Below are 26,446 nucleotides of genomic sequence, written 5' to 3' on the forward strand. Positions count from 1 at the left end.
TCTAGAATAATATATCTATATGCACCAAGGTATTATTTTCTCCACTAGACATGTCTAGACTTTTTCTTTATAGTATTATGGACATTTCGAATTATTTTTTTTCTAAGACTTTCTAGAACTTTGCAGCATTTTCCAACACTCCAACTTGATGCAAATCTTGGTAATTCTAGACATGGTTCATCATTGCTCAAACTTCTTATAAATCAATAAAGTCACTAATTGTTCATATAAATAAAGAAAAGAAAACATGCATAATGCGATTTTACCTCCAACGTTGGCCAGAGTGCTTCAACTGGTTCTTTAGGCTTTTGTGCTCTTTGCTTTTTTATTTTCTTTCAAAAAAACAAAGAAAAAAGTCATAAATGTCAGGCATCTAAATAAAATAGGCTGAAGATAAATTGAAAGTGTTCATATTATAACAAATAAATAAATAATATGTTTAAGGTTAGAAAGTACCTTCCTAAAGCTCAATCAGCAAAATCAAAATTAGTACGTTCAAGATTCTGCAAAAAATATTACTGATTCTACAAAAGATGAATTATAAATGAAGAACTTTGAAAGTTGAACAGGCTTTCAAACAGCCATAAATATATTATATTAAATTTCAAATTGTCCTTAATATGCAGTTTAATGTGCTAGATACACACACAAAAAAGCCTTTTAAAAAAAAGATACACCAAAAAAAGAATTAATATGAATCTTAATGCTAGGTGAAATCTTCTACCTACAACACTAAGCAAAATTTAAGCGGTTAAATTATCAAAGAGGATACCATTAAGCAAATAAATAACAATGCGACAATGAGCAAAAATTAATATTACATTTCAGTGCTTTGCGTAGAGGCTATTCTTGTTTCAGAAACAGAGTTAAAATAACTTGTGTCATGAGGAACTTTGTTGAGTGAGTTTGATGCAAATAAAAACCAAGAGCTAAGAAATAGATACTTCCTTCCTTCCAAATTATATAATGTTTAAGGTTTTGATACTCATACTAAAAAATTCAATTAATTTATTGAATTCTATAAAAACAAAGACAACTTCTTAATATATCATTTATTTTTTTAATTTTTTAATTAATGATTCATTTACTCTTCTATACATTACTCACACTAAGTATTAATTAAGGGTAATTTTAAAAAAATATTTAATTTAATATTAATTTTATAAAATGATATTTATTTTAGAACATTTTTTTTCTTTAAAACATCGTATAATCTAAAACAAAGGGAGTAAAAAATATCTGTGAAATGTATGGGAAAATTTCTATTTTTGTATTCAATACGAAATACTGTTGACATCACATTTTGCACCAACTCATTTCCCCATTAGCTGATCATTTTCTAGGCAGGTTTCCATAAATTGTATTGTAGAGTACATGAAATCAAGAGCAAGAAGACAACCATATCTCACTTTGATAGACAAGCCACAACTAACGGCTAATTTGGGTGATATCCCTTACATTTTACAATTTTGTTTGATTAATTAGTTGGTAAAGGAAATTTCGTTTTGACCCCTAAATTCACAAGGTCTTAATTTACTACACGATAGTTGCAACAACTGAAAGTGCGTGTTATATGGTTCATGCACTATAGATCATTTCAATTGGCAGCAACTTGGTAAGCTGATGATATCACCAAAATCTATTCTTGCTTGAGAAACAACTTCCACAGGATCACGAAACTTGACCACTCAACCTTAACCAATCTTATATAAAAGAAACGCGCTAGTGGAACTCTGCAACAATCTCACCAAAACGTTATCTAAGCAAAAAATGTCAGCAACATCAAAACAAGGAGAGAAGCTAATCACAAACGATAAGGCCAATTTCATAAAGATGGTACTAGAAGAGCTAAGAGTTCAACGAGGGATAGACCTTCCACTTGTGGCCATATGAACTTGGCTAGGTTCGCCAAGACAGCCATAACAACAGCTTTTCTTGGCCACCTTGGGGAGCTGAACTTAGCCGGTGGCGCACTCGGGTTCAGTTTTGCTAATGTCACTGGCTTCTCTGTCTTGAACGGTCTAAGAGGCGCCATGGAAACCAAGAACGTGCGGCTCCTTCACAAGACCCTTCTCATGACAACCCTCTTGTTGCTTTTGGTAACACTTCCCTTGTCTTTCTTGTGGCTTAAGGTTGACAAGATTTTGATCCGTTTTGGCCAACAACAAGAGATCTCAATAGTGGCCAAAACATATGTTTCCTATCTCACACCTGACTTGTTGGTCACTTCACTCCTTTGTCCCTTAAAAGCCTACCTCAGCTCTCAGTGCATGACTCTTCCCACCATGTTTAGTTCTGCTGTGACACTAGCCTTTCACATACCCGTCAACATACTACTCTCCAAGACCATGCGACTCCGAGGTGTTTCAATTGCGGTTTGGATCAACGATCTCATGGTTATGGTTATGCTGGCGATATATGTTGTGATTCTTGAGAGAAGAAACGGGAGCATGTTGTGGAAGGAAGGAGGGTGGTGGGATCAGAACATGATGGATTGGATTAGGCTAATCAAGCTTAGTGGATCATGCTGCCTCAACACGTGCCTTGAGTGGTGGTGTTATGAGATTCTAGTCTTGCTCACTGGCCACTTGGCAAATGCAAAACAAGCAGTGGGGGTTCTAGCCTTAGTGTTGAACTTTGACTATTTGCTTTACTCGGTGATGCTTTCTTTAGCCACTTGTGTTTCCACTCGTAGTGCTGGTTAAGCTTATAAATCAGCACGTGTGCCTTTGGCAGTGAGTGTTATATCGGTTTGCATTGGAGGTTCCATGATGGTGGCTGCTAGAAGGGTTTGAGGGAATTTGTTTAGCCATGTTAAAGGGGTTGTAAAGGGTTTGAAGAAGACAATGTTGGTGATTGCTCTAGTGGAAGTGTTTAATTTTCCTGTGACGGTTTGTGGAGGAATGGTGCGAGGGACTGCAAGACCATGACTTGGCATGTATGCCAATATTGGTGGATTCTATTTCCTGGCCTTACCATTGGGTGCGGTTTTTGCCTTCAAGCTTCGGTTAGGACTTGCTGGACTCATTATAGGATTCTTGATTGGTGTTGTTGCTTCCTTGATTTTGTTGTTAACATTTATTGTGAGAATAAATTGGGTCGAAGAGGCTATATACCAAGGCACAAACGTTATTATGTACCGCACAGGTACGTGAACAAGTTTCAAGAAATAAGGTAAATGAACTGTGCAAAGATACCTCTGAGAAAGAATTAGACATGTCTCGAACACGTAGATAAAATCAAGTGTCAAAACCGGGTGATCATTCTCATGTACAAATTTTTTTCTATAGATAAATTAATTATTAATTTTTTTGTTAGCAGATGATTCTCTTCCCATTTTCCTTCTTTCTTCCTTCACAGTCAGACTAACCTTATATTTCCCTCCCATGTACAATATGTTGAGTCCCTTTTCAAACTCACTAGTGTTTGTAATTGTTGGGAAATACCAAGTTCCACATCGCTGTCTAACTCCTTAGAGTGTAATTTATATATCTGTTGAATAATTTTACTTAAAGCCAATTAATTTTAAGATGAAATCTAACATAGTATCAAAATCAGACTCTGTTTCTGTGATCTCGCTTCTGCTGCGATCACTCATCATTTATTGATGAAATCTAACAGTAGTTGTAGTAACGAATGCATTGTAAATCAATAGGTGGAAGGAGCAGTTGGTCTACTAATGTTATAATGTTATAATTGTGTCAAATGATCAGAATGCAATCAAGGCAAAACTATTATGTTCATACGTCTAAAAGAAAAAACATCAATTATCCGTTAACAGAGATTCAGAAATGTAGGACTGCAGCTCTTTAGCATTCTCAATTCTCATCATTAAAGCAGTGAAGTCGAGGGTGGAAAGTATCTTTTAATCAGGGGATACTGCTTCAAACCAAATGCCAAGAAGTATATGAGTTGTCCTAATTTTCCCTTCCATCATTTGTAAGGCATAGATGGAATTTATAATTTTTTTTTAACTTTCAGGCTATAACATTCAATAAAAATGATCATTAATTAGCAGAGGAACTTGTTATCATACACCATATTACAATGCAAGGGGTCTTTATTAGGAAATGCATATATTAGCCGTGGTTATACAAAAGTGGCATTCTTAGTATATTGAAAACATTTTATCCCACAAAATACCGAGTAGAAGCAGTTACTAATGTAAGAGAATTGCTATTAACTCTTATGGGAAATGAAGGAAAAATATCGGACAGGTTTGCATCAATGGATTATATAAGTAATTATATAAATAAATTTGACAATACATCTTAACTCAAAATCTTAAAAATCAAATTTATGTATTATTTTCATTTATATGGTGTTCAATCTACATATTCTTATTAGATGTAGGATTTTATCTCACATTTGTACTCCAATAATTTGATTTCTTAAATTAGGATGCATAATCAATAGAGTGAGTTAAAAGTTTTAATTCTAATAAAATGTCTACACGTCAAATTATTTCTTATTCATGTCCTTCAAATTGTTTATCTTTTCTCTTAAGAGAAAGGGTTTGGCATAAAAAGATTCACACGAAAAATCACGAAGTAATTATTTGTGAAATTAAGACCACATAACCAATCTAAGCAAAAATGAGGTATAAGTTTCCTTTCCAATAAATAAATGAGACACTCTGACACTTCAGATTCGTTCTTATTCGTGTTTAATCTTCTCGTAATGTTTATCTTTTCTCTAATAGATTAATATACAAGCACAAGTGATTCTCCATCATAAGGTGGGATAGAAGGCTGGTCCATAGTGCTTAAGTTATCATCCATCTTGTTCCTTCTATCCCACTAAATACCTTCGTATCATTATATAACAGTCATTCTAATAATAATGAGCAAACTTGTATATGTAATTTATATATATGGTAACGAAAGCTATAAGCACACACGACTTCACTAAACCTACTTGCATGCTAGTAACACGAACACATGGATTCTAACCTATTTGATTTCACGTTTCATATGTGATTTTTTACATTTCGGATGCACAAATATTAATAATCATTAGAGTATTTGGTTTCACATTCAGATGTCGTTTTTTGCATTTCAAATATGATTTTTAGAAGATAATAGTTATATTTTTCATATCCAAATGTGTCTCCTCTATTTTCAATGAGTTTTCAAACATTAGAATTCTCCTATACCATTCATCAAAACAGAAGTAATGATGATATAAAACTTAAATCAATTATGAACTTAGTTGAAATAAGTCTCTGGTTCAATGAGATGATTGAACTAGTTGAATTGATCAACCTTTCTAGCGTGTATTGTAACACCTCAAGTTTTTTTGTTGTTGGAGTTCAAAATTACAATTAATCCCAAACTACTCACGAATCACGAACTGACCGTCCACAAATCATATTCTATAAACAAGTATGATCATGAACAAATAAGTCTGAGACGTGGAAAATCACATTTTCCTCAAGGACTTACCTGTGTGATGCATAAGACCTACATGATTTTATCGACTCTTCTCAATAATAAATTGACATAACAGAACTAACAAGCTTTTCTAATGAGGATAACCCACCGGATTCACAAAGTTAAGAAAATAGAGAGAAATGATGTGTGAAAGAGCTCCCAAGAATCATCTGAAGCATAAATATTTATAATGAAAAAATAGAATTTCTAAACCACCCAAGACCATCTGAGTTACTATTATTGTGTTGTTGGCCCTAGTGTTGTTATGATTATACCCTAGTATTAGAAATTTGTAAGAACGAAGAATTTACCTATGCAGTGATCAGTATAAACTAGTTTTACATTATCTTATAATCATCATTTAAATTACTTTAAAATAATTATTTTAAAAATTAACAAATTTATTATACGTGATAATTTATGATTAGATAATTATGTAAAAAAATTTATGATGTCAGTGCATAACCCTTTTTTTCAAAAAAGAATATATAAGATGATAATTCTGCAAAAAAAAAGAATAAGATGATAAAAATCTAAAAAGCAACTAAGGCCCAATTAGAGATTAAGCTGACCTGTGTGTATAAAAAGTAAATGTAGGGTGAGAGTCTTGTATTATAACAAATTGTGCAAAGTAATCTTATAATATCATTTAATAAATTTGTCTGACATTTATCATAACTATGTACCTAATCTGTTATCACTGCATATATGTTTTCAAATTATTTACAAAAAGAGATTTCTAATTTGTTGATGGTGTAAAAGTTTACGTTAACAATATAACCATTAAACTCAAAATAAAATAGAAAATTATATTGTTAACAAATGACAAATCATATAATAATTTTTTATTTTATAATAATTATCTTTAAAATCATATTTATAATAATTTCTAATTGATTAATAGTAAAAATGACAATATATAACCATTTAACTCAACAAAAAATAAGAAAAAGAGTTATACATTGACAACACCCACCATAATTTGGAAGTTTGTGTGTGATTCTATATATAATTAAATGAGTATAACTATTAATTTAAAAATAACATGAACCCTTAAACATATATTGATAAAAAAAAATATCATTTTATATATTTGAAAAGTAAAAAGATTAGAATGCTAAATATTTAGGACGGGTTTGATTTTTATTTTAACATTTGTTTTTAATTTTAAAAAATATGAGAAAACATGTCTTGATTATTTCTGTTTTTATTTTAAAATATTTATTTTGAAAACAATTTTTAAAACATAATAGATTTTAGATGAGGAATTGATTAATAAATAATATGAAATTATTTTTAAAAATATTTTTTTTAAAAAAAAACTGAGATAAATAAAACACATTGTTATAGTTTTTAACAATTTTTTTAATTATTTAATATGTGCTTTAATTAAGTGCGTGCTTTATCAAAGTTCAGTGATTGTGATAAGCACTGAATATATGAGCGTAGTGAGTAATGACAATGTGGCCACAAGTTTACAGTTGCAATCATAGTCAATAGTGGATTTTTTTTTTTATTTGAGTCAATAGTGGATTTTTTTTTATTTGAGTCAATAGTGGATTGAACTTTATCTAAGAAAATCCCTTTATTTCCCTACTAAGTAAGCAATAGTTTTTTTTTTAATCTGAAAAAAGACTTGCTATTTCTAATTGATTGCGAAATGAGTACATAAGCACCTGACAGGTCTGTCAATTTGACTAGTTTGCCATACTAAACTAACTCATAACGGATCAAAATATTTTTGATTTGGGTTAAATTGGGTTAGTTTAATTATTGGTTAGAAACTTGCTATTTCAATCTAATTCTCTAAGACTGTGGACCAAAACGATTCAGTTCATGGGCCTATTCTTTTTAAAAATTTGCATTGTTAAATTTCAACTTTTATTTATAATTTAAAGAAAAAATTGTATTTTCATGTTTTCATATTCAAATTCAAGATTTTAACTCATATTTTGTCAGTTTTGTCCTATATTCAAATGTCAAACCCAAAAAGATAAGCAGACAAGTTATAATAATAATAATTTTTTATTTTATCAAGACTTACAAAAACAACTTGTTTTCTGATTGGTTCACAAGTTAGACAATTGTTTTCTGCACTTCTGAAATTGCTTCCTTTTAAAAGGAAGTAATTCGAAAAGTTCAGGGAAAAAACGCCCTACAATAATATATATTATTAAAAATAAGGAAAGAATTAGTCTGACCCATTTGCAAGCAAACTCTTATTGAGTTGGCTAAAATTCGCAATAGAATTGAACTTGACCAAAAATTAAATCGCGCTAGAATTTTTAAACTGACTCTGCATTTTTAGCAGAATATTAAACGGACTCCGTATTGAATTCTTGTGATCGAAGAGGAGCTCTACAAAATAGCTTGGGTTCGAAGTTAAGAACAAAAGAACATACGCACTATAATTTCCCAACCCACAAAGGAGACTCTAAACATCGAGTTATCACCACAACAAAAACTATATTCACCAAAAAAATACAAAAATTAATAGGTATGTATTGTTAATGATAAAAATTTAGCACGATTAACTAATCAGAAATGTTTTTTTTTTTTAACTTTTAAGATAATTATAAAACTAAAATAACTTACTATACATTATAATTTATTATTAGATAATATCATTTTTTGTGTGATTATGATATAGCATCATTAGATATTAGATTATATTTTGTACAAAGTTTAATTATTAATGAATATGTTATTACTTCCAAAATATTGTGATGACGATAATGGTAATAATATATAATAAGCATGATAGATCACTTGGAAAAAAAAAATACAGCAAATAGAGAAACACGTTATTTAAGAGGGATAAATATTACAATTTATGAAGAGTTTGAATTTGGATGATGATCCAAAAGCATGAAAATAACAAATGAATCCTATATAATGGAAGACCAATGTGCTTGCCATTCATGCAGATAATCAGCAACGAATCATGAATTGATAACACGTAATTTAGTGTTATTAATTCTTCTTCCTAAATTTTTCTATTTCATAAGAATTCTTTCACTGTATGTATGGTTAAAACTTTATTAGAATAAGAAAAATATACTTGGATGATAGGCGCTTTGATGGACTAAGCTCATGAAAAGGGTTTGGGGGATGAAGTAGACATTTTCAAAAGTCCGGTATCACGTATCATATATAGGTCGTTTGAAAGTTCATCCACATTCACATTGAATGTTTTGGAAATAAATAAATACCAATACATATCCATGTGCTATGTGATACCTCTGGAGAAAAAAAAAAGAGAGAGAGAGAGAAAAATATAAATATAATATATAAGTGATATGATTTGATATGAAAAGTGAAATAGAAAAAAAATATATGAATTAGATGCTTGAAATTTGCGGATATCTATATATAACCACTCTTTGAAAATATGGCAAAGCTCGCAGAGAGGGTGTTTTAACTCATAGTTAGTTATGCAATCAAAACCTTCACAGGTTTTGCAACCAAAAAGAAGGAAATAATTCACAATTTTCTGATCCATAAGTGACTGATAAAGTGAAACTTAAAGGGAGTTAATTATATATGCAGATACATACAGTAGGCTCACAGTTCACATGATTATTGTCTCCCTCCCTAGTATTGGATTGAGGATAAGGGTAAAAGGAAGGCAAGGCATGCGTATTTAACTAATGAATCTGACACAGTAACAAAGGAAGGGGGGGTCCACCATGAGTTTGGGGAAAGAGTGCTTTGGATGGAGTAAGGGCCGACAAAGAGCATCTTCGGATGCATGGGTTTTATTTACGCAGGGGAGTTGTGAGAAGAGAGAGCAAGTAGCTATAAGAATCTTGTCAAATGTTAGTGTGATTTTAACCTTAATCAATTAATAGAGAAAAATATTCCTTAACTAACACTCTTATATTATTAAGAGGTTAGCATTTGCGTATTTTATTATGAGTTTCAGCAAACTCTCCGGCGCTTGTGCAGCGCAATGTGTTGCTTTCCACTGCGTGTCAGCGCCACACACTCTGTAATATGCTCTAGCTACCTCATTGGTCAACGCCAACCACTTAACCTTACACCCTGTATTAATTGTACTGTGTACACACTTCATCCCACACCCACTGGCCACTAGCGCAGCCTTCCATCCCCTCAATCACTTTCTCTATCTTAAAAACTTGTTCATAACATTGCATCATCTCCCACTAAATGCCTTTAACTCACCACTTGTCGCATATAGTATGGTGCATGTGCCTCTTCCCACAAAAACTATCTACTTATGCATGTTTCTTATAGCGTTGTGCAGAGACGGATAAGCAAATTCAAGTTATTTTTCTGTCGTCCTTATACCAATTTGACATGAAAATAATCATATATATATATATATATATATATATATATATATATGGGCGTTTTTAGCATCACAACAAACACACTAATAGATCATTTACCATTCACCAAAAAAAGAAGAAGATCATTTACCAATTCCCGAATGCATTGTTGCTAGCTAGCTCTCCATGATGGAAGAAATTATTAAAAACTTCGAGAATATTATAATTTTTATTAATTTTTACATGACATGGTTAAATTGTATTTTTTATTGTAAAATTTAAATACATAACATGTACAAATTTATGTCACGTAAAAGTTAATTGAGATAACAGACATATATCATCTTAGATCTTTTAATAATTTCTCTTGTAGGACTCAGTTTTTTTTTTAATGTAAAATATGACTCATAGTTATACATGAAAATTAAACTAAATTTTAAATAGGGATCACTTTGCTATGATAGAAAAAGTGCAGCCACCCTCTGTGTGTATGCATACTAGTACTATATTATCCATTTCCTGGATTCTAAGGAACTAACAATTGGTTGGCGCGTACATGCATGTACAGCTTTGAATTTTTGTATCATTAGCATTAACGTATTATTGCATTGGCAACGTGAAAAATTGTTAAGTTCCTATATTATTTTTTGTAGCATCATCTATGCCTAGTTGTTTTTGTTAATTGCCACTGTTTTTGGACTCTAGCTTATCATCGGATTTGTTGGATCTTATTTCAGTTTAGTAGCCATGGCGAAGATATAGGTAGCTAGGTCATGCTTAATTTAATTTTGGCAAATTAATAGTAATAAAACTGGTCCAGGAAGGAGTCCATGACTAGAATTGACCCGAAAGAAGCGGGTTAAAACGCATGAGTCATGCTCATAGCAGGTGGCCCTCAATTTTAAGGTTAGACTTTGAGAAGATTAAAGATTTAGAATTTATAATGCGAATGCGACGACGACCCAAGTGTGCATGTGGCGGGTCATGGAAATTTGAAGCACAAAATTACAATACCCTAGCAACCCCTCTCGATGCACACGGGTCCACTTAAGTGTTAATTGTGCCAGCTATAGCTATTGTTTCATTTATATAAACTAGTCTGTCATATACCACCGAGGTTCTCGTTTCTGTTGTGGATATTATCCCAAAAAATTACCTAATTAAGAAAAGTGAAATGTTAATGAGAATTTTTAAGATATTGATTAAAAAGTTAAAAAGATTTTTTTTAATTAAAATACGTAAAATTTTATTATTTTTAATTTTTTTTATATTTTCTTATAATATTCATAATAAATATTTTTTTATTTTAATTTCTTAATCAATACCTAAATATACTAGTTAACAAACCCTTAAAGAAAATTGCTTTAAACTTCAAAACTTTTATGTTCTTCTCGCGCTCATCATTTATTTTAATAATAGTAGTAATAATTCCACACAAATTAATTCAGACAGACTTAACTCTACCATATCACTTTGCTGTATCTTCTAACAGTACTACTTTTAATTTGACGCGAAATTAATCAAATATTAATTCAGTACTGTTATAAATTAATTCATTATAAGCTATACCCATCTCAGGTTTGCCAATAAGGAAATGTATTGTATCGTTGCCACCTAGTCTAATTTTAGTCTTTTCTCTATTTCATATAAACCTTTTAATATATATAAAATTTCAATCGTCCTTTTAATAAAAAAAATTTAGTGAAAAAAAAACTTTTAATACTATCGCTACTTCACACATTATCATGTTACTGAAAAGTTTAGTTCAAACTACACTACTTTTGAAGTCGTACTATTTTAATATTGTTACAATGTATGACTGAATGATGATATAGAAAACTTTACATAATTAGCTTCTCAAAATCAAACTTTTCTTTAATGAACTGAATGTAATATTAATGCTACAACCTCTAATGCTAATTACTTTTTTTAAAGTATTTAATGCTACTAGTAATAAATGTAATTTAATTAGAAGAGTTAAGTTAATACAACTGTTTCAAAAATGCTACAGTACTAGTATTTACGATTTTTACAAAAATTGAAAAATTGTCAAATACTTTAGCTATATAGTAGAAAGTTTAATTTTTTATAAAAACCAATAGAAAGTTTAATTTTAATATGTTATTAATGTAAATATTTTTACACTGTCAACTAATTATAAAATATTATAAATATGGTTTTTATAATAATTATTAAAATAATAATTATAAAATAATTATTAATAGTATAAAAGTATAATTCAACTAAATACATAATTTGATTTAGCTAAACTATCGTATTACTCAATTAATAATACTTTGCCTTACTTTGTTAATGTTGAAGAAATCAGGAAGTCATAATATAATTTTATAAAGTAATTAGCACAAATAAAACTATTGATACAAATATTTGGACTTTATACAACTAATATGTATATATTAGTAGTATAAAGTAACTTAATTAGTAGTATACTTATACAAATTAAACTAATATGTTGTATGATACTGATAAGTAACTTAATTAGTAGTATAAAGTAATATCTATATATATAAGTAACTTAATAAGTAATAAATATTTATAAAAAATAAGTAAATAACTTACATTTTAAAATAAATAAATACTTTTTTTTTAAAAAAAGGCGTTTAAAGTTGACTGGAGTAACCTTCGGAAAAAGTTGACTGGATTAGAAAATAAAATAAAATTAAATGTATAAGTATAAAATTAAATAAAATAATTTCATTTAAAGCGTTTTATTCAATTCAAAATTAAAGCATTCAAAGCAGTAAATGAAAAGCATTTAATTTTATTTTTAAATAATAACTCAAACAATGAAACATACAGCATCATTTGATTTCGTCAATTCAAATTAATACAGATTTAATGTACTAAATAATAATAAAGAATAGAATTAAATATTTGTTTCATAAGATTAATATAAATATTAGTACTAAACTAGATGTTTGATGCATATGTTGTGTCCAGAGAGAGAGAGAGAGAGTCATGGGGACCCATCCACCGCCCATAAGCACGCAGTCTTTCTGCAATCAAATCTAGTTTGGATCTGTTCTTCTCCTCAATCTAACCCTAACCCAACACTGCATCTTCTCCCAAAATAAGAGAACAAGCTTCAACCTTTTTCTCTTGTTTTTCTTTCTTTCTTTCCTCTTCAACGGAAACTCCAATTTACACCGCTTTCCCATTGAAAACCCCACCAATTGAACGTTTTTAGAGGCAAGTTGAGGTAGTACAAGTCAAATTAATCTCAATCACAACTTAATTGGTGACCTGGCCTAGCACCAATTTCAATCTCCTATTTCCCTTTCCATCGTCAGTTTCAACCTGGAACTTGTCACTACTCACTACAAAGTTGGATTCATCAAATTAACAAGATCGATCTTCCAGAAAAAGCCAAGCCAGCATCAAGAAGAGAGAGTGCTCACTGTCACTGGTCAAATATAACAGTTTGTTCTCATTAATTAATTTTCCTTAATTTTCATTTTCATCCACCCCATATTTTGTTTCCTGCATATGCGAATGAAGTACTTAGTATTTTAAGAATTTCACAACTTGAGTTCATTATATCTATATCGATATCGATATTGATGAAAACTCAATTATACATTGAATAGAATCATATTACAGCAATGGATCCAATCTCGGCACATGGTCATTCCCTCCCCCCTCCTTTTCACACAAGAGATCTCCATCTGCATCACCAGCAACAACAACACCAGTTCCAAAGCTTAAACCAAGCCACCGAGGACGAGAACAGCGGCAGCAGCGGCGCGCAGAAAAGGGAACGCGAAGAAAATAGCAACAACAACGAAGGTGCAGGTGAGGCTGAGATAACAAGAAGACCTCGAGGAAGACCAGCAGGGTCCAAGAACAAGCCCAAGCCACCTATTATCATCACCCGCGACAGCGCCAACGCCATGAGAACCCACATGATGGAGGTGGCAGACGGATGCGACATCGTGGAAAGCGTGTCTGAGTTTGCCAGGAAGCGCCAGAGAGGGGTTTGCATCATGAGTGGCACTGGAACGGTCAACAATGTGACCCTCAGGCAACCGGCTTCGTCCGGTTCGGTTGTGACTCTTCACGGAAGGTTCGAGATCTTGTCCCTTTCGGGATCGTTCCTTCCACCACCTGCGCCGCCGGCTGCATCAGGTTTAACCATTTATTTGGCCGGTGGCCAGGGACAAGTGGTGGGAGGAAGTGTTGTTGGAACACTGGTTGCTTCAGGACCCGTGGTGATCATGGCCGCTTCGTTTAGCAACGCTGCTTATGAGAGGCTTCCTTTGGAGGACGAGGATCCTTCGCTGCAAATGCAAGGAGGTTCTATTGGGTCACCCGGTGCAAGTGGTGTTGGTCAGTCACAGCTTCTAGGAGGGGATGCAACTGCTCCACTTTTCCATGGTTTGCCTCCTAACCTTCTCAATTCTGTTCAAATGCCATCTGAGCCATTCTGGGCGGCATCTGCTCGCCCGCCTTTCTGATTAGAGGATCTGATTCAATAAATTCTTGTGATTTTATTGACCAATTTGACTGCGGAGCTCATTCAAATGTGCTGAAAAGAGGTGATATGAGAAAGTTATATGTTGTTTTCATAAGTTCAAATAAACTCTTCCAATTGTCCCATCAGTGTCACCATAAGTACTTCTACATTGCTGCTGTTCTCTTCACTACTCTTATAGTTTTCTGTTAGCTTTTGTGATGGTGGTGGTGGGGGACATGGCAAGACATTCATTAAGTTAGGGGTGTTGAAAGTAGGAATGGAGGTTTCTTAATTGCTTCTATAATTTGTGTGTCATTTTGATTATTAGGTGATGATATAAAATGTTTTCTTTTACATTTACTCGAGACTGTAATTAAACTGATGAACTTTTATATCCTTGGTGAGTTTGATTAATTCTGTTGATGGCAATGGGGTGCTTTTGTGTTCGTTCGTTTCGTGATTAACTGATCATAGTCGCATCGCATGGATCATCCATCAGTTTTTAGCAACCAATTAAACAGTAACAATTTGTATGATCGATGTACGACCATATTTTTTGGTTGTTTCAGTTTGAGTGCGGTTGATTAAGCAATCATGCTAGTAAGATTCTCAGCAACAAACTACTTACGTAAGAATAGAAATTCTGTATGACATTAATTTGCTTTTTTCTTTTCTATTTTAAACTACTGTATATAATTATTAGCAAGGTTTTAAAAAATTGTCTTCAACAGCAACGTGAACATTTTTGGGGCGTCTGCAATTATAACTGTGATCATATTAGCCGTATTTATTCATAATTTCTCACCATATCAAGAATCGCGACAAAAACATAGCCGCTGTATTAAAACCTTGGTAGTAATTAGAGTTAGTAGGAGATAAACTTTGTGTAGTACTTATGTTAGGCAACTGGTTCACACATGCAGTGTCTGATGAAAGCTCCTTTTCGAGGCAGTCATGTATCCTCACTTTTATTAAAAGGCAACAATAACCAAGACACATCGTTCCCCAGTGTTTTATCTAATTAAACCCTCTGTGTCTCACACTCTCTTCCATGTATATATACAAATCCTACTGAATTTTGAGCCAAACCTGGTTTTGATTCTATGCACCGAAGCTACTTTTTCCTTAAAAAACTAAAGTTAGGATGCTACTAGTACTATAATCTAAATGAACTAGAGCGACATGAAGGTTATCCAATCATCCTCGTTAATGAGACTTTTTGGCATCTTTAGTTGTATTGTGTGTACTGCGTGCGTCCTGCTCTATTCTGTTGGTCAACTGATTCTAAATTTCCTCGAGCCAGACAACTGTTGTGTTCCCTCAAAGTAAGAATCTTATTTTGTTTTCTCTTAATAATAGTATAATTGTAGGTTCCTTACCAACCTATTTCTTCGATGGAAGCTTAAACATCTGTCCTTGTTGCGGCTATCATATATAGTTTCAGGTATGTATCCGCCAATTAATTTTCAAAGTAAAGAAAGAACATTGATTTCTTTTTCTTTCTAAAAATCCAGTTTTAATCCTTTTCGGATAAGGTTTTAGTTGGATGAAAACATTTAGAGAAAAAAAATATTATTGAAGCATTATATTCCGACCGAGCTAGTTGGGTATTGGAAATAACTCATTTATATATAGGAAAATGTTATCACATCCCTAACCTAACTAATAATTGGTAACTTAGGATAACCGATCACGAGTCCATTTAACTAAGCATTCTTGATGGAGACAGAAGAACATTAACTGACTTTATTTAATTTTTTAATTGATATTTCAAAACTATATGAATGAAACACTCAATGAAAAAAATATATCTTTAAATGAAGACAAATTCTACTATATCCTAGCAAATTTAAGGGTTTTAATAATGTTACTAAGAAATTCCCTATTTCTTTCTCTTTTTTTTAGTCTTTGTTTTAATCATGCGTTTATGGAGACTTCCTAACTCATTGGTTTGTAAACTAATTCTGACGTGTGGTATCTAATTATCATTGATCTAAAAAAATAATCTTACACCACCGTGTCAATCCTTTAGGATTTTTTTTTGTCTAAATCCGTTTAACATTTGATAAAAAAAAATTGCACTAAAGATTTATTTGAATACCATAGCAGCTCTCTTATATGAAACCCGGTTCGCGTAATTCTAATCAACAAAAATGAATTTTCTCTAAATTAAGAAAATATGTGAAATAAAAAATAAAAAATTTATTCATCATTAAGTTAAAGTTAATTAAGGTATTATAAAATGTTTTAATTGAAATTAATAATACGTACAGTTTTCCTTTCTTTACACGTGTATACTCGGTCTAAGAGTGGCAAATTAGATGAAAATGGTGTTGAATTTAGTTAATTTGTATGAATTGGCATTAGTTAATAATTAAAATATTGTTTAGAAACCTATTTATCTATCATGGGGTTATTATTTATAACTAATACATTTTTCAATTTATGAATATTCTAATTTGAGTTGTGTTTTATGATGCTCATCAATTGCTCATGATGAGTTAGGGAATTAATTTAGTTCTAGTAACTTGCTAAGATATCTATAGGAAACTATATCCCCATTAATTAAGTAGTTTTAATTTACGCGCACACGCATATATGTTTGCTAGGCTGATCGAGGAGAGTTCTCTGTCACACATGACCACATTGTGATTTTCTCCTTAAATCACTATAAACTTTGGAATGAGTCCAGGAATTCTTTATCTGCTTTTGTCACATATTGATATTAATATGTTGTAATCTATACGTCTATTTATGATTTAATTGTTCAAAAATTGCTTTAAATCCACCGAATAGTATATTTATAAGACTTTCTACAAGTTATTTTTTAAAATCTCGTCACTAATTTGATTTTATTATATAATATTATATATATATATATATATATATATATATATATATATATATATATATATATATATGTGAGTTATTTGATACTTACAATAAATTTTTAAAACAATTTTAATATAATTTTTGTTAGAGTTCAAATCTGTATGTACTGAAAATATATAATAATTATTTTATAAAACAACCAACTTATTGTACATGTTGAGTTATAATTGGATAATTATATAAAAAAAATTTACACATCATGATCATCGGTACATAATATTTTTTCCTTTTTTATCTCTTTCTATTATATAGCTTAGCTTATATTTATTTAATATTTATTTTTTCTTTTCTTTTTTCTATTTCTTTATATGAAATGTGGTGAAAAATATTAAGTTAGAGTAAAATTATCCAAAATATATAAGTAGTTTATTATTTTGTAAAATGAGTTTTTTTAAACATAAGCTTTTGATAGATTAATTCTTCCCCATTCCATCATTACAATTTTTTAAACATAAGTTTAAACTCCCCAAGTCATCTCAAGTAATCAACAGCAATAACTAAATGCATCGGCTTTTCAAGGTCACTCGTTAGTCATGAGAAATGAATTATGTCTAGGGGGTCCACATTGACAAATAATTTGGTTGAACATATTCAAATTAATTTATCTAATCAACAAATCAATTATTGTCATCGTCATGAATGGCAATGAGCTGTTTCTATTTCATGGAAAAATAAATTCAAAACTGATGCTAATTTTACGCTCTTTTTTGTTTTGGAGTGAACCTCCCTTGCTTATTTCATATACAAAATCATTTTACATAACAGAGCTGTGCACTACAAGCGCAGACCAAAGACAAACCACGTAATATGATTAAACTATGGCCATTAATGTTTTGGTTACTTTAAAAATTAAGACTAATACAGTACATCCAAAATACTCCTGAACATTATTATGCATAGTATATACTGTCTTGACTATCTACGGCACTTAATTTCTTCAATAATCTATCTTCAAACGCTTAATTTCAGCTTGGAATGCGGGGCTGGAGATTAGTGTTCTACGTGCAAGAATCCTTATGTCTTCTCGTGAACAATCTCTCGATATACGAACCAACTCTAATATTGCACCTCCACTAATCATGTCTCTTGCATTTGCTTCTGTATCACATCAAACATAAGTTCTTGGACATGCTACTAAGTTTAATATACATAAAAGGATATTGTTAATCAATATTTTAAGGGTATTAGTTAAAAAATTTAAAATAAAAATATTATTATTGTTATAATTTTTTTTAGGTTCTCATATGATTTACAAATTACATGTTTTTTTTATTTTTAATTCATTAACTAATACCTTAAAAACAATAGTTAACAAAGCTTATTATTTACTGAAAAAATCATAGGATAACTTAAAAAAATTATAAATAACATAATTTTGTGCATCTTAATAAAATATTTTTTTGGTTTCACTTCCTTAATCAGTGCCTTAGCATTTTCCCATATAAAATCTAAATCACAGCTGGATAGGGTGCATTTAGTGCTCACCATGTTGTGCTAAATGACACAGTGCAAGCTCAATATGACGCCTAACCAACGAGACTTCATTATTTGCGTTTTGCACTATCCATGGAAGCACACCATCCTCAATAAGTAATGACCTTCCAACCTGTGTCCCTGTATAATGTACCAAAATAACTCGTGCAATAAAGATACCGTTGAATGTTTACGTTTAGAAAAAATTACTTGCAAATCAAGAATATGCATGCATACTACGATAATGGAAGTAATGCACGAATGCTATCAATTCAAAGACAATATAGTCATATGTTAACCCTCTACATGCATAAGTTATTACCTTGTGTAGATGCTTTTGATTCGCACTTCGCAAAGTTGGCAATTCCGCGGGCAATCTGAATATGTACATCAGGATGTCTGCATCTGACCATTCCCAACAGTGCCTTGATACCATCTTCTCCCCTTAGCTTTATTTGCAGTTTATCTAAATGCAGCAACACCAAACTTGTTAATTAGTTAGGTTATTTTGTTTAGAGAAAACCGACATTGTACTTGATGCCTACACTATAATTGCATCCCCAAAGATCAATTTAATTTATCCAACACAAACAGCTCCAAGATCTGTAATGAAGCAACACTTGCCATATACAGCTTTTGAATACCACATGGATATTTTTCATTTAATCTTCACATTTAATTATAGAGCGTTCACCTGACACACGAGAGAAAAATACCCTTTAAGACAAGCAGCAGAATTAACAAAACCACTTTAGATGAATTTAAGCATCATTATCAATATCTCATCAAAGATGCCATAAAATACTGAATTGATTGAACAACTTGATGCATTCAAATACTTGGTTAGCTGGTTTTTATTTTTTTATTTTTTTTGTGTATGTAGAATAGCGGCAACAAGATTTGAATCTAGAATTTTATACAAACAACTCAAACTCTTCATCACTAGGCTGACCCTAGTAGGTTATATTTGGTTTGCTAGTGATTCTATTCTTATTTTTTTTGTGAGCTGTTTCTAATTGCTAAAATATATCTATTCGAAGATTGCTTAACAGGGTAGCAGTAAAAGGAAAAATAAAATTTCTACTAACAAAAATGATTGTCTAAAACTTTCTTGTATTATATCATCTCATGCAGGGTAAAACAGACGGAAAAATAAATTAAAGCAGGTGGCTTAACAAGTTTATCATTCGTAAATTCTTATGCATCTGGCCTACATTTCAGCATAAGGTTAAAAATGAGTGTGATCGTGAGATTGAATGCATTATCTGAGCCGCAGTTAGAATCCCAATCTGCAGTGCAGATAACCACAATAACTTCAAAAATGAGATAAGATCAAAAGTTTACCATTGCCACAAAGATTAGCAATTGCTCCAGCAACCATTCGAAGGGTCTGAGGATCTTCGGCATTGGCTGCTGTCATTGACAGTATATTAATGCCTCCCTGAGCCACAATGAGATCTTGATTTGTTTCTGTTAAGACACCATATAAGGTCGCAGATACCAGGGGGAAAAAAGATGTATCAGTTGAGCTGTAGATTTTTTTTTTATTATTAAGTTACTAGTAGGAAAGAGCATGACATGCATGGAAGTTTACCATTCATTGCCAAATTTGCTATGGCGCTTGCTGCAACTCTCTGTGTGGTTTCATCTTGTGAGTTCTTAAGCAGTGTAAGCAAGGACGTAAGTCCGCCTGCTTCTACAATCTTCTTCTGATTTGTTTCTGCAACATCAGGGTTGAGAGATGTTATGGCTAATTTTGTTACATATCAATTTCAACAAAGCAGCTTACAGACATTCAGGTTATGTCATAGCAAGATCAAGAAAACAGACATTCCAGAAAACTGAAATTTATCATTTCCACATATTCATTGATCCCAAATCATATAATTCAGAAGTCATACTAATTATTTTCAGTCTCTTTTTTTCCTTTGCATACAAATTACATTATGTTAATCCTAGATGCTAGACTGCTAGTGTATATATACAAGGTATTTCAACGTAAGGTGTCAACACTGAAACCTTCAGAAGATAAATTTGCTACTATTTTCACAGCATTAATTCGTGCATCAGTAGCTTCTGCTTCAAGCAATGACAAAATCTTCTGCAATCCCCCTGCAAGAATATTGATATTATGAGGAGGAAATAAGTTATAAATTGAAAGTAATTTATCAACTGAAAATGCCAAGTTCTTCACAGCCAAGATGTGCAATATGAACTAAATAATAATTAGTAATTACTGCCTTGTTCAAAGAGCTTGGCAACTGAGGCCTTCTCTCCATTTCCTGAAGCTTGCTGTTGTTGCTTTGTCTACAATAGAAATTGCAAGAAACATGATGACAAGTGTAAGTCATGACTTGTGATGGGTGAAGCAATTAACTTACATGTAACTATGCCCTCAATTTTAGCTCAACATGCTTGGACTACCATTGGCATTTGCAAAATATAATATCGATAGACATGTATGCTTCACATATATCATGCCTAACCCAAACTGAATTGAAGATATTAAATAGTAATAATGACAGCATACTTTTAAGCTTTTACAATCAAGTTAAAAAATCACCATTTAAAATGTAGAAGCTTAAAAAATTTTAATTTTCGATTTCAATCAAAACTAGTAATGAAAGTCATATTTTCCTTTTTATAAAACATAAAATAAAGCCAATTAACTACGATATTTGTGCACTTCAGATATAGCTTACTTTGCCAACTTCAAAACCTAATTGCAACAATTGACTTTGCAATCTTGCTATTTCTCCTTTGAATTTCTCTTTCTGATGTGCCTCATCTTCCAACATCTTACGAAGTTTTAAGATATCTGATTCTCTTGATGCCTAACACAGGAAACACATACGTGTTAAACTAATTCAGATGACAGATAGATAGATGAGGAAGGCACATGTAATGCTAGTGAAAAGTATAAACGTTGGGGGCAGAAAAACATACCTCCAACATTTTCAGTTCTGCCATTTGATTTTTAAGATGATTTATCTCCCCTTCGGCAGCATTTCTCAAAAGGGTCTCTCTCTGAAGTATTTTTTTCAAAATGACTACTTCCTCAGCAGGAACAAAGGCCTGGGAAATGATAATTCACTTGTGAGCATAACATGAAACCCATGTTATACTATTGACTATTGTGTTATTATGTTTTTTTTCATATCGTGATTTAGTTTGGTTTCACAGGACTATTGTTAACTACTCAAATGTACGAAATAACTTAATTACTAATTGATGTCCTAAACTCAGCCGGGAAATTAACGAGACTAACAACTCAGATTTCTTGTTTCTTAATTCTTCTAAAAGAAATCATGTTCAACTCTGTTGTGCAGAGCTGTTTCTCTGTTATAATTAGCAAAGACAACATACAGTATAACAAAAATTACTACCTCTTCAGTAGATGTCATACAAAATTCCTCGTACTTTTTTTTATTCTCCATTACCTTCTCTTCAAGCCTCTTAATTGATTCTTTATAGTCTTTCTGGTATTTCAATCTTTCCTTCTGAGAAAAGGAAATGGGTATCAGTACATATTCACCAAGATATCAGCAAATCAAATCAACAATGTTCGTCGCTCATTGAACTCCAAGACATTACTTAAATCAGGCGAAGCATCAAACCCTCATATGCCATGCCTTTGCATGAAATAAATTGACAATATCAACTCAAAGAGGTTAATTAAATTGCATGTGATACTGTGGATACAAAATACCAGAAACAATGGAACAGCAGCATAAATTAGATAAACCAACCTCCAACGAATCCGAATAATTCTGTTGGGCCTCTAATATGCAATGTTGTGCTTCTGTGGTCAATCTTTCAATATCATCCTCAAATACCTTCTGCTGCCTTTCATATTCCATAGTGAGTTTGTCCAATTCTCTGTCTAGCCTTCTACATAAACTTTTGTAATCAATTTCCTCCTTTACTTTTACCATGCTTTCCTCCTTCATAGCCTACAAGAGGCACAAACGTTCAGCATTTTTAAAATTGACGTACATTTCTAGAAAAATGTATATTAATCGCAGCAGCAAAATTCGGTATGTGTTTTACTAGTATGTTGTAGCTAGTTATGGAAGATAATAACCAGTAGCTGCAACGGTCATGGGACCTTTATTAAACAACAAATTAATTAAAAAGTGCCACTCACTTGCGGTGTTTGAATGCATATAAATAGCAATTATATCGAAACCCAATGCCGAAAAAAACCTGCACAGTTTGTTACCTGTTTCCATATCCTCTGGCTCATGCCCTGTGTCTACTAAAAGCAAAAATCACCACACCGTAACTTAAAACTACCAAGAATCTTCACAAAGATTAGTGCTAGGCGATAAGTCATAGTTTATCTTAATTTATTCTATACAATATTCTTATGAGATGAATTGACAACATTACAGAACCGGATGTCAACCGGACAAGTCGATCAACAACTAGAATAAACTGGAGACAAAAGGTTGGTCCAATAGTTGAAGGGGGAAGGTCGCAGATTCGAATCCTCCCAACTAACATTTCTAACAAAATTAACAACATTTGCTGATAAAAAAAAACAATGAGAATAAACTACAACAAGTTGATAAGGGTAAAAAAAGAAAATATTCTATTGAACTTAAAACGCTCCCTCTTTCAAAACATTATAGTACTGGAAGACTCTCTCCTATGCTGTGGAGAAGGTTCAATAGTGTTGACCAGTGATGTTCTTGCTGTACCAGTTCAAACTTTAGATGTCAGGAAATTCATATTCAATATACTACATTTTGGTTCATAAAATTTAAAGATGCTTTGGCAATCGTTATTCATATTTTTGACATTTTCTTGATCTTTTTCTCTTTTAATCCATCATTTTCATATGCAAGTCATAAATAATAAAAATATCAAATTCTTATCATTTAAGTCAAAAATAACTACTAAATAAATATTTTTAAAGATATTTTCAATATATTTTTATTATAAAAAATAAGTCATATTTAGCTGTTATCAAAATCTCCCAAATTAAAAACTTTGTTTGTCCTCAAGCAAAAACAAAAACGAGAGCAGACTCCAAATGTTCCAACACTTTCAATAGCTGCAATTTTTTCAAATTCCCTTAGCTGGACCTTCTTGCATTTGTCATGATCTTGCAATGGAAGCACAAACAAACATTGAGATAGAATTGGTTAGTAGTATCAATCAATCAGGTCGGCTTGCCCCACTTTTCCTCACAAGGCTCTAGTATTCCTCTATACGCACAAGTGTCTTGGATGAGTGTTTAAAATTCTACGACCTGCAATTAATGCTAATTTTGCACTTCATCTCAATTAAAGTTATCTTGCTTACACTTGGTGGATCACTTAGGACTTTTATTGGCTTCTAATGTGGCCTGGCTAATCAAAGAAATTATGATTTTTCTGGGATTTCAAAAATTAGGGTTATAAGAGAGCATTTATCCTAGAAAAACTTTCATTTATTCTGCCTAGGCTTATTTATTTTTCAGCCTCAATTTATTGTTCTAACAACACTTATGACACCAATTTATTTTCTACCCTTATTATTCTTCTCTTTCTTTTTTCTTTCTTTCTCTCTTTTTTTTTTTTGAAAGAAGCTTTGGGCTTACAAGTTTTTTTTTTAGGGTGCCTTATTGTGTGTTGTTTTACCTTTCTGAGACAATTTTTTTTTTTACCTTAACTCTCCCCCAAATTAGGGGCATATCATGACTAAAATTCTTATGCTCTCTTAAACCCTAAAACAAGGTAGGAGATAATTAAAGTAGGCTTAGGGGTTTTACAAAAAAAAACATGATTATCATTTTTGGCTCAAATAAGGTGCAAGGGATAGATTATCATCAAAGGTTGGCTTTTTGGCTAAGTGGCTGAAAATAAGAATAAACATGGCCTTGATCATTTTCACCTCGTGTAATTAATCTAACAGTCTAAGAATGATACAAAATCAAAAAAATTAAAAACAGACGTTCTCTCACAAGTAGGTTTCACACAACTCATCGGGACAAGACAAAGTTGTTGACTTACCACACCATGATTTCTTTCAGACAAGCTAACCTTTTCTCTCTTTGTTGTGATTCATACTCCACTACTTGAACTGACGCTTGCATTCATGGAACCAGCATTTTCTCAAAATGGTATGTAGCCTTTCAAGTGTTTGAGTCCTTCTGAAAAAACTTTGATAATGACTTCATAAATATCATGCAATTTTTATTCAATGACTAAATTTAAACTACTGGAATTAAATTGCTGAAATCAAAATGCACAAAATCAAAATAAAGAAAAGAAATAACACAAATATCCTAAAAAAAACACAATCCAATTAATTAAAAGAGAGATAGGATAAGGAATCCTAGGTTGCCTCCCAGTAAGTGCTTCTTTAACATCATTAGCTTGACGAGTCAAATGCCTTCAAGGTGGCATGAAGGTCACACAGAACACATCTTCCTTACATTTTCGCCTCTTAGCTAGAGACATCATGAAACTCATATATTCTGGAAGCACATTCCATATCATTGCAAGAGACGTGTTGGTGATCAAGGAAAGAATGGCACTTAAAGATTTATCATGTTCACCATGTCTTTCTTCCTTGACAATCAATTGATGAGGAGGGGTATTGACTTGGAGAATATTTTTTTTGTTGAACTTCTACTTGTGAGCACTTCTCCCATTGTTGTGCTTTCTCCTCATTTTTTTTCTCTCTTTTCTTTCTTTTCTCCTTCCTCATCACGCACATCTTCCTCAGTTTTCTTTTCCTTCTCTTCTCTCTCAGTGAAAATTACCTTGCACTCTTCTTTGGGCTTCATCTCTGTATTAACCTCAAAGGTTTTAGTGGGCCTTTCAGCTATTTGCTGAGCTAATTGGCCCATTTGAACCTCCAGGTTTCTAATTGTTGCATCAATATTTTTCTGATGTGACTCAGTCCTCTGCATAAACTGTACCCGTAATTCTTCTAGCCTAGTGGTTTCTTCCTATAGACTGGGCTCTTGGCTTGGAGGCTGATAAGGTGAACTCCCTTGGTTGAAGTTATTCCCTAGATGGGATCTCCAACCTTGATCATGCGAAAAATTATCTCTCTGATAAAAGTCTGGTGGTCCTCCTTGATGGAATCCTTGATGATTCTGATTGCCCATGTAATTAATTGCGTCATCTTGGACCATGCATGAGCCTGACTCATGAGTGCCACCACAAATGTTGCATCTCCTAATGTGCATGACTAAAGATGGAGAATGGTGCATTGCATGCGATTGTTGAGGAAGATTACTCAGAGTTGTTGTGAGGGTCTCTAAGGTCTTGGCCAGGAGCTTGTTTTGAGCCAACATAGCATCTTGAGAAGTGATCTCAAGAAGACTTTTCTTTGTAGGCATGTAGGCTAGGTCACGTAGAATGGCATGATCATTGGCCGCCATATTTTCTATCAGCTCCATAGCTTCTTCTGGAGTCTTTAACTAGATCTTCCCATTGGCTAAGGCATGAGGAACTGCTTGGAATGGGGTTGCAAGCCATCAATGAAGATGTTGAGTTAGACTGGCTCGTTAAACCCATGTGTAGGAGTCTTTCGGAGTAACCCATGGAAGCGATCAAGGGCTTCGCTCAGTGATTCATGAGGATGTTGGTGGAAGGATGAGATTTCCACCTTTCCCTCAACGGTCTTGCACTCCGGGAAGTACTTCTTCAGGAACTTCTCCACCACCTCGTCCCATGTCCGCAGGCTATTCCCCTTAAATGAGAGGAGCCATGTTTTGCTTCACCGGCCAAGGAAAAACAAAATAAGTTAAGGCGGATGGCGTCTTCAGGCACTCCTGCTATCTTCACCGTGTTGCAAATGTCGATGTATGTGGTCAGATGTGCGTACGGATCTTCACTTGGTAGGTCGTGAAATAGATTCCCTTGAATCAGCTGGATGAGGGA

The 26,446-nt window shown here is 32.4% G+C and overlaps 2 protein-coding genes and 1 pseudogene across 6 annotated transcripts; 2 read left to right on the forward strand and 1 right to left on the reverse strand.

Moving 5' to 3' along the window:
• The first annotated feature begins 1,589 nt into the window (after positions 1-1,589).
• LOC114412116 lies at positions 1,590-3,485 on the forward strand (annotated as a pseudogene).
• A 9,195-nt stretch (positions 3,486-12,680) lies between these two features.
• On the forward strand, positions 12,681-14,627 carry LOC114412117 (AT-hook motif nuclear-localized protein 24-like). Of its 4 annotated transcripts, none has more exons than XM_028375904.1 (2): positions 12,681-13,164; positions 13,333-14,627. In XM_028375904.1, exon 2 carries the CDS (start codon positions 13,348-13,350, stop codon positions 14,197-14,199), a length of 852 nt encoding a protein of 283 aa, XP_028231705.1. In that variant the 5' UTR covers positions 12,681-13,164; positions 13,333-13,347; the 3' UTR covers positions 14,200-14,627. The 4 variants fall into 4 exon arrangements, with proteins under 4 accessions (XP_028231705.1, XP_028231707.1, XP_028231706.1 ...); XM_028375906.1 differs by having other exon boundaries at positions 13,346-14,627; XM_028375905.1 differs by having other exon boundaries at positions 12,681-13,151.
• A 3,099-nt stretch (positions 14,628-17,726) lies between these two features.
• Positions 17,727-22,581, reverse strand: LOC114412119 (kinesin-like protein KIN-UA). 2 transcript variants are annotated; one of them, XM_028375909.1, is made up of 11 exons: positions 22,313-22,581; positions 21,950-22,063; positions 21,510-21,638; positions 21,266-21,397; positions 20,804-20,870; positions 20,583-20,675; positions 20,158-20,283; positions 19,908-20,033; positions 18,886-19,029; positions 18,576-18,704; positions 17,727-18,185 (listed from the first exon to the last, which is right to left on the reverse strand). In XM_028375909.1, the coding sequence occupies exons 1-11, from the start codon at positions 22,511-22,513 to the stop codon at positions 18,028-18,030; spliced, it is 1,419 nt and encodes a 472-aa protein (XP_028231710.1). In that variant the 5' UTR covers positions 22,514-22,581; the 3' UTR covers positions 17,727-18,027. The 2 variants fall into 2 exon arrangements, with proteins under 2 accessions (XP_028231710.1, XP_028231709.1); XM_028375908.1 differs by having other exon boundaries at positions 17,727-18,188; positions 22,313-22,579.
• Between the last annotated feature and the right edge of the window lie 3,865 nt (positions 22,582-26,446).

Source organism: Glycine soja, chromosome 5, assembly GCF_004193775.1.
Source record: "Glycine soja cultivar W05 chromosome 5, ASM419377v2, whole genome shotgun sequence".
In the NCBI taxonomy this organism is placed as follows: domain Eukaryota; kingdom Viridiplantae; phylum Streptophyta; class Magnoliopsida; order Fabales; family Fabaceae; genus Glycine; species Glycine soja.

Bases quoted from the DNA above. Each gene is read 5' to 3' on its own strand.
- LOC114412117 (XM_028375904.1), top strand. From the start codon at position 13,348: ATGGATCCAATCTCGGCACATGGTCATTCCCTCCCCCCTCCTTTTCAC.
- LOC114412119 (XM_028375908.1), bottom strand. From the start codon at position 22,513: ATGAAGGAGGAAAGCATGGTAAAAGTAAAGGAGGAAATTGATTACAAA. The intron at 21,639-21,949 runs GTAGTAATTTTT...ATCATTTCCCAG, and splicing joins GTATGACATCTACTGAAGAG to GCCTTTGTTCCTGCTGAGGA. The intron at 21,398-21,509 runs GTATGTTTTTCT...TTCCTGTGTTAG, and splicing joins CAGAACTGAAAATGTTGGAG to GCATCAAGAGAATCAGATAT.